Source organism: Myotis davidii, unplaced genomic scaffold (assembly GCF_000327345.1).
Source record: "Myotis davidii unplaced genomic scaffold, ASM32734v1 scaffold189, whole genome shotgun sequence".
NCBI lineage: Eukaryota > Metazoa > Chordata > Mammalia > Chiroptera > Vespertilionidae > Myotis > Myotis davidii.
This window is the reverse complement of record NW_006383017.1, coordinates 753,302-761,630: the sequence shown is the minus strand read 5'-3', so window position 1 is coordinate 761,630 and position 8,329 is coordinate 753,302. Positions and strand designations below refer to the sequence as shown.

Below are 8,329 nucleotides of genomic sequence, written 5' to 3'. Positions count from 1 at the left end.
TTTTTTCTTTTTTATTCTGGGCCAGCTTTAGCTTTGAGGCTTGGCTCCAGCTCTTACGCCTCCGAGGCTGAAAGTAGGTTTCTGGCCTTTGCTTACAATGTTGTGATCCTGCTGGCTGTTACATAGTTTTTAAACTGCCCGCTCAGAGACCTGCAGCGGTAGGTGGGGAACGTTGATTTCCTCCATCACTGAAGCAAGCAAGCCTCATGTTAGTTTCAAGCTGCCTGGCTGCCGGCTGCCATCTTGGCTGACAGTTAATTTGCATATCTCGCTGATTAGCCGATGAAAAGGGTAGCAGTCCTACGCCAATTACCATGTTTCTCTTTTATTAGTGTAGATTTTCTAGTATTCTCCTTATCCATAGAGCCCCCACCTCAACTCAGCTTGTGAAGTGCTTCATTAATATTTATGACATTCTTAATCCGGAATCCCTGCCCCACCCCTGTGAGGTAAGTACCACCCTTTGTTCTCTGACTAACTTTGGGGCACAGAGATGTTTTCTCTTGTGCAGCTATGCAGGGCCCCAGGATGTCTCCTCTGCATAGATGTGATTGGGAGGTGGGGGAATCAACACTATCATTACGTAAAGAGATGCCTTCCCCCACCCCCAGCTCTGGAGCGGACCCTCCAGCAGAGAGGTGAACACATTGCTGGTGTCTGAGGCCTCTCACTTATTCCAGAACCACACCCCACCACTTATACCCCCACACGCGCCCAGGGGTGGGGCCCAGCACGTGGTCCACACCCCTTGCTGGGACTGGGTGCATTTCCACCAGCTGCAGTGCAGCACCTTGCTGAAGCCAGACCCCTGAGAAGTGCTGGGCTCTGAGGCTTCCCAGCTCATTAGCCAGGCAGCGACCTTCCTTCATGTGAGACAAAAAGGCATTCAGAGCCGAAAGCCACACGATTGTTTTGTGGAGGTTTTCCGGCTTTGTTGAGACATAATGGACACATGACATTGTGTAAGTTTAAGGTGCGCAACGTGATGATTTGATATACTGTGCGCATTTACAAGTGGAAACTACCCAGAAAGAATGAAATTGCAGTTAACTCCTAATTAATCATCTGAATCCTCAACATGTCACTTTAAATGGCACTTTCCAAGTAAAATACTGCCACCGGTGTTTACAAAGGGGCGATGCACTTATTTTCCAAATGCAACCTGAACTGTAATCATAGCATGTTATTTGCCTTCCGAAAAACAATATAGCTTTCTAAAAGAAGAAGTATTTTCTCACTCTTCTCATTCCATTGTTGATCATTAATCTTTCCCATTGAGAGTACGTATCTGCTGAAAACCAAACTTCAGCAGTTCTCAGTGGACTTGCTCCGGCTTTAGTGCACGTTAATGTTGCCCTCCTGTGAGATGTGCTGGTGGTAGAGTTTGCGAGCACCTGGTTCTCAGGAGAATCTTATCTGAAATGTGATCTGTATTGCTCCTAAGGCTGGCTGTTCCCGATGGTGATCCCTCCCCGTTGAATTGTTTAAATAACAGTGTATTAGTATGCACCTGAAAATACAGTCAATCTGTTCTCAAGATCCATAGGAGAGAAAATGCATTAACTTTTTTAAAATTCTAGATGGCAGCGTCAGAAAATCGAAAATCAAGTACAGTGTCTTGATTCAGAGATTTTAAATCTGATAAAGTAGTGCCACATCATTTATTTTTAAGCTTGATGACTTAGCTTGTGCACATAGGTTTTCTATTATTTCAGTTAAAATGCATTAACTATAGGTGATTAAGCACTTGTATTAATTGACTTTCAAAGGGTGACCTGGAGGGATTGTTCATCCGTTCAGCTCTGAGGGGAGGGCCGGTAACGATGCTTTGTTTGTCTGGCTCCATTGGTCTTTCTCCAGTGATTGCTGTTAACCAATTTCAACGTGGATGAAGCTGAAAGTTTGTAAATAGATTATTATCTGAAAGGCAATTTTATTTCACTAGAAATGGCTTTATTGTGTGCAGAAGAGTAAAAATGTAATTTGGATCCCTGACCAGATGCTCTTAGTCTGGTAGGAGAGAATGGTTTTATTTGTTAATTTGTCCTTTTAGAGCTTCTGCAGCCAATCTTTAAATAGAGCAATTTCACATTTGGGGGGAAAAACAAACTCTGCACTATCCAAGAATAGAATTGAAAATTACCCCATCCCCAAGCACAATAATTACCTTTCAAAATGTTTCCCATTGCTTGATATCATAGTGGCAATTGCTTAATGATATTATAATTTCATTACATAGGGATTACAATGGCAAAATGATGTAAGTTGGAGGCTTTGAAAATTAAGTTGTAATGAAAACAAAACCCTTTATGTACATTTAAAGCACTTATTTCCATGTAAAATTATACATAAGGTCACCCAATTTTTGTATGAATGCCAGTGTTGGTAGATTTTAAAATTCATCCCATTTAAGGCTTTAGTACTAAACCCCACAAAACCTGCCTTAATCGCATGGTTATCACGCATGAGGTCCCAGTTCTGTAGAGATCTGTACGGGACGAGCGCATTTCTGCAGCAGTTACTGCTCCCGTCTGTCTGTCCGTCCGTCTGCCTGCGTTTCATAGCGGGGCCCCTCCTGAGGGTTGGACCCACTCCATCCCTTGGCAAGCGGGCGATAAGACCCAGGGCTCATTACAACCCTTGCTGACATCTTGAAAAACTCCTGACTGGTTATAAAAAGCAGTGTTTTCTAAGTAAATAGCATCAGCTTAAAACTTTATCTTTTGGGAAAGTACAGGCACAGATGCTCTAAGTAACGAAATAGCTTATAACTCCTCTGTGCCCGACGTCAGAATCTCCCCGATGTGTTGATGACACAAAACAAGACATCCGATGTAGATCTCCGAGCTAGTGTGACTCATAATCCGCTATATGTGGTTTTAGCATTACACTTGATGGAAAAATTAATTTTACTTTTTGAAAAATATGTGATTGTTGGTGTAAGAACTGTTTTTATTTTCTAGTTGGGGGGGTCTTCATTTTTCATTCAAATCAACTGCTTTTTTCTTTTGAAAAATCAAAAAGATAAAGTTTGGGGTGGGGAATAAGGTATAGATGAACATATTCCACTCGTGTCTAACTCCAGCATCTTAAGTTTCCGATGGGGACTGTAACAGTATTTACTGAGTGTGATGAGTGTGACTTTACTGAGTTCTCACATGCACGGTCGCAGGCACTGTCACTACCCTTACGGTACCTGTGAGGCTCAGCGTAGTGACTTTCCCAGTGTCCCAGAGCCGGGAAGTGGTAGGAATGGGATTTGGACCAGGTCTGTCCCACTCCATTGGCTGAATGTCACACTGCCTGTGTCCATGAGCCCTCTTCTCGTACTTAAAGCTTTACCAGTGCCTCTGTTTTGAGTTAAAGTCTATAATTCATGATTTGTTTGATTGCTATTATCCTTAGTAGTAAAGGTAATGATCATTATTGAACACTACTGAGTGCACTGTGTGATGCCTGGCACCCAGTGTCCAGTTGTCTGCCACCACGCCCTGTGAGAGAGGCACCATTATTCCCGTTTCATAAATGAGCAAAGGTCTTGTGAGGTGAAATGACTGTAAGCAGCCTAAGGTGATCTGGGCAGGAGGCAGCGCGCTCCCATCCCTCCCAGGTTTGGTGGCTTCTACAGCCCCGGGGTGCTCCTCACTGCTCTGCAGTTGTGCCTCCCAGTCTAACTCCTTGTTTACCTGTAGTAGCTGCTTTTGTTTTGTGTGTGTGTCACATCTACAACTGGACTGCTCAGCCACATCGCAGGCACACCATAGTTCCTCTTGATAAACTGGCTTGGTTCTGTTCTCTGAAGTAGCCCAAATATCAAAGAGGTGACGGGTTAAATATGTGAAAGTAAACAACGTGCCCACTCTCCTTTGATGTACAGAAGTGACCTAACGGGGGTCCTTTTTGATATAAAACAACCACTTGAAAAGCATTCCCAACCTCTGCTATGTAGAGGAAGCAGGTGGAGGCAGCTGCACCCTGGGCACCACTCAAGGTGACAACAGAAAGCAAAGGACAGGCAGCCTGCTTCTCCGCACTCCTGTTCTCAGTAAGAAACTGCAGGGCGCTCAGGTCAGCTGCCACGGTGATGTGGCTGTTAGCTAAAGCCTGTCGCAATGCACGGACATAAGCCACTGCAGCCAAGAGTCATAGAAACTCATCAGAGGCACCTCAGGGATCACTGGATCCTGCCCCCTGTCGTAGGCAAAGTTCAGCTACAAAATCGCACACAAATGGTTTGCCCTAGCTAGCCCCATGGTTGGCAAACCGGCTTGCGAGCCACATGTGGCTCTTTGGCCCCTTGAGTGTGGCTCTTCCTAAGCCTTAGGAGTACCCTAATTAAGCTAATAACAATGTACCTACCTATATAGTTTAAGTTTAAAAAATTTGGCTCTCAAAAGAAATTCCAATCGTCGTACTGTTGATATTTGGCTCTGCTGACTACCGACCACTGGCCCAGCCCCTGCTTTGCCTGCCCCAGGGTCCACATTCCATTCCTGGTCGCTCAGATGTTTAGAAAATTCTTCCTCCTGCTGAGCCAAAATCTATCCCTTTGTAACCTTCACCGGCCACCCTATTGCTTTCTCCTGGAACCACACAGAATCTTCCTTTCTCACTCATTTGCCACCTTTATATACTTGAAGCCAGAGGCCGCTGTCACCTCCATTGAGCTGTGTCTTTTCTAGATGTAGTAAGTCACGTTCCCTCGGGCTCACTGAGCTGTTCGCCTCTGCTCTCCCACATGGTCGCACTCATCTTTGTCAGTGGTTTTGAAATATGAGAAATCAAATTTCTTTTGTTTCCAAATCTGATTTTTTTAAATGTGGGACACCTTCACAATTTGTTTACTCTCTTTCATGTTTAAATTCCTGTAATATAATAGCTCCCAATTGAGTTGAGCTACACCACCTTCTTAATAAAACAGCAAGCTAGTACGGTCGAAAGAATACCTAACTGAGAGTCTGGAAACCCAGGTTCATCCCTGAATCTGCCTCTAACCAACCAAGTGACCCCAGATGAGCTATTTAACTTTGCGGACCCTGGTTCCTCATCTGTAAATTGGCCACGAAAAGTCCTGTCTATTTCACAGGACAGCAAGAGCCAAATAAGCTCCTGCATGGGAAGTTGCTCTCTACACCAGTGAGGGCCCTGCCAGACGTTAGTGAGCGGGGCAGACACAGTCATTCCTCTGTTAGACTCCACTCTATGGACTGCCAGACTACATGCACTAGAGCAGCGGTTCTCAACCTGTGGGTCGCGACCCCTTTGGCAGTCGAACGACCCTTTCACAGGGGTCGCCTAAGACCATCCTGCATATCAGATATTTACATTAGATTCATAGCAGTAGCAACATTACAGTTATGAAGTAGCAACAAAAATAATTTTATGGTTGGGTCACAACATGAGGAACTGTATTTAAAGGGCCAGAAGGTTGAGAACCACTGCTCTAGAGGGTCTGCTGATTGTGTTCTCCCCACCCAGCCCCGAGTCACTTCACACTTCCGATGGCCTGGTTCTCCTATCACCACGTCCCCAACACCTAGCTCGGTGCCTGGTGCAGGGGAAAATCACGTTGAGTGTTTGGGATGGTTAGCAGGAGGATGGGCAGAGGAATGGCTGTGGTGCCGTTCCAGGCCTGCACTTCACCATCTTGGCTCCACTTCCGGGGGCTTAAGTCCATCCCGTCACTGTCCCAACAAGGTCCACGCACCAGCTTGATCTGATTTCAGGAGGGGAGGGGGTAAAGTGAAATCCCACCATTACCACCACCTTTCCTCACCTAGGGCAATTGACACTGAAGCTCACGGGCTTTGTTTCACAAACATTTATTCACCCTTTCAAAAAGCATTCAGTATTTATTGAGCCTCTATTGCATGCCAGCCCTGTCGTATGCCTGCCACCTTCCAAATCTGCCCCTGGTAAGCCCGTGACCCAAAAGTTTGGTTCTTAGTAGCCTATGTGAAAGAAGACAGAGGAGTGTTGTCTTAATCGCCCGTCCTATCTGAGCCGCTCTGGTTTTCTCCAGCTCAGGGAAATAAATCTTACCTCCCAGCCTCTGAATTTCTGTTAGGTGGATTTGCAGAAGTACCTAGGAGGCACTCGCTGATGATGGTGTCAGATGCCCAAGTACATAGCACAACACTGGGCGCAGAAAATGTGCAGGGGAATCATCTAGTAAAACAGGTTCCTTCATCCCATGCCATTTGTTGGAAATCAACCAAACCTTGCCAATAACTTAGGCAGTAGCAGTTCTCTTCATGCGAACCATCCAAATGGCTATCACAACAGCAACAACAAAAAATGCCTCCAGCCACGTTCATTATTCCCAGCGAAGTTCACATACTTCCCAACACTAATAAAATTACAGGTCACCTGACATTGTGTTTTCCGTATGCCTTCTATATATCCTATTTATATTTCTAAATATTTTTTTAATTTTATTGAATCTATGGGGGTGGCATCCTATATAATAAAAGGCTAATATGCAAATTGACCAAACAGTGGAACAACCAGTCGTTATGACGTGTGCTGACCACCAGGGGGCAGACGCTCAATGCAGGAACTGCCCCCTGGTGGTCAGTGCGCTCCCACAGGGGGAGTGCCACTCAGCCAGAAGCCTTGAGCTGGGCTCACAGCTGGTGAGCGCAGCGGTGGTGGCGGGAGCCTCTCCTGCTTCCATGGCAGCAATAAGGATGTCCGACTGCCAACTTAGCCCCACTCCACACCTAAGCCAGAAGTCAGACATCCCCCAAGGGCTCTCGGACTGCAAGAGGGCGCAGGCCACGCTGAGGGACCGCCCCCCCCCAAGTGCATGAATTTCATGCACCAGGCCTCTAGTTGGTTAATAAAAGTATATATGTTTCAGATGAACAATTCTATAATACATCGTCTTGTATATTGTATTGTGTGTTCTAAACATTTTATCCTAATTCATGCTTATTTGGTAGTCTTTTTAGGTTGTATGAATGGGGATTGAGTTTTTTATTATGTCATTCAATTCACACTTTTGCATTTGCACAGCTCTGGACCCTGAAGAAGCCTAAAACTATGACGGAGGCTTTGAATCCTACTGGTCTCCCTAACCCTGATTAGCATAACCCTTAGTCCTTTGGCCACTCCTTCCCCCTCCCTGCCAGTTCTCCACACTCGGTTTTCCTTCTCCTTCCCCCCAAAGCTGGCCTGTGATCGCTGCCTCTTCCCTGTCTTGCACTGCATCATCTCATCACATCTGCAGCGCTCCTCCATTCAGCACCGACATCTACCCACAGAAGGAAAGTCCCCAGGGAGAGACGGCGATTCCTGTTTCCTTGCTCTTCTGATGTTGCGGTTGAGGAATGTGGGGCTAGGCCAGCAGCTAACATGTCTGTGGTTCCCCTTCCCACAGGTGAAGAAGACCTGAGTGTGGAAGAGGACGAGGAAGTGCTGACTCTGCTGTATGACCCATGTCTGAACTGTTACTTTGATCCCCAGACTGGGAAATACTACGAGTTGGTGTAACCCCTCCTTCCAGGGCCAAGAATGGCCACCCCCAGGCCGAGCAGGACAGCAGTTCTGGCTCTGTGGCCACCAGTGTGTGTGTCGGGCAGGCCCGCAGAACCAGAAGTAACTGAGAGCAGTGAATTTCTTTTGTAAATAATGTTCGATGTTAAGAATAACTACATTCTTTTTGTAGATGTGTGTGTCTTTTGGAACTGTGAAGGAATTAATACACAGGCAAGATTTTAGGGCTTTGAGTTGGTTCTTATTTTTGGTTCTCATTTACATATAATTTTTTTCATATAATTTTATGTAAAAATTAAGAGTTATTAATTCAAATACTTTGCAGTGTTAATCTGTAAATGATGGCTGGGTATATAGAAAATGTATTCTTCTTTAAACAATATCTGGGTACCTTTTATTTTATTACCTATTTGTATTAAAAATAAAGTATGATGATCAGAAGAATACCTTTTAAACTGCTCCTTTTTATGTATCCCACTTTCTTTACCAGAATATTCCTAAGTAATATTTACCTTTTCTTAGACGCTTAGAAAAGGAACTGTGCACTGGTCAGACTTTATGGTCATATTTTATTGGCACTGGCCCCATTATTTCCATTTCATTATAGTTCATCCAGAGTTTGCCGAGATCACAACATTGTTAATCACTTAAGCTGCTTAGCACTGCGCTTTGCTTTGCTGCTTTTTTTTTTTTTTTACCAATTACCTCTGAATTTGAATAATATGATTTAAACCTAGCTCCATGGATCCAGACTTTACAAGAAGTCAGCCGTTTGAGCACCCCAGACGCCTTACCACTTCCTGACTTGGGCCCAGAGAAATCGGGGAGGCTT

At 45.0% G+C, this 8,329-nt stretch overlaps 1 protein-coding gene across 1 annotated transcript in view; it reads left to right on the top strand.

Annotated features, from left to right (window-relative positions):
• The window catches only part of LOC102767578 (chromosome unknown open reading frame, human C3orf67), a 217,528-nt gene extending 209,590 nt beyond the window's left edge, over window positions 1-7,938 (top strand). Inside the window, exon 17 of the mRNA XM_015558251.1 lies at window positions 7,382-7,938. Within this exon, the coding sequence (XP_015413737.1) occupies window positions 7,382-7,494 (113 nt within the window). The 3' untranslated portion in view covers window positions 7,495-7,938. The remainder of the gene's footprint in view (window positions 1-7,381) is intronic.
• The last annotated feature ends 391 nt before the right edge of the window (window positions 7,939-8,329 follow it).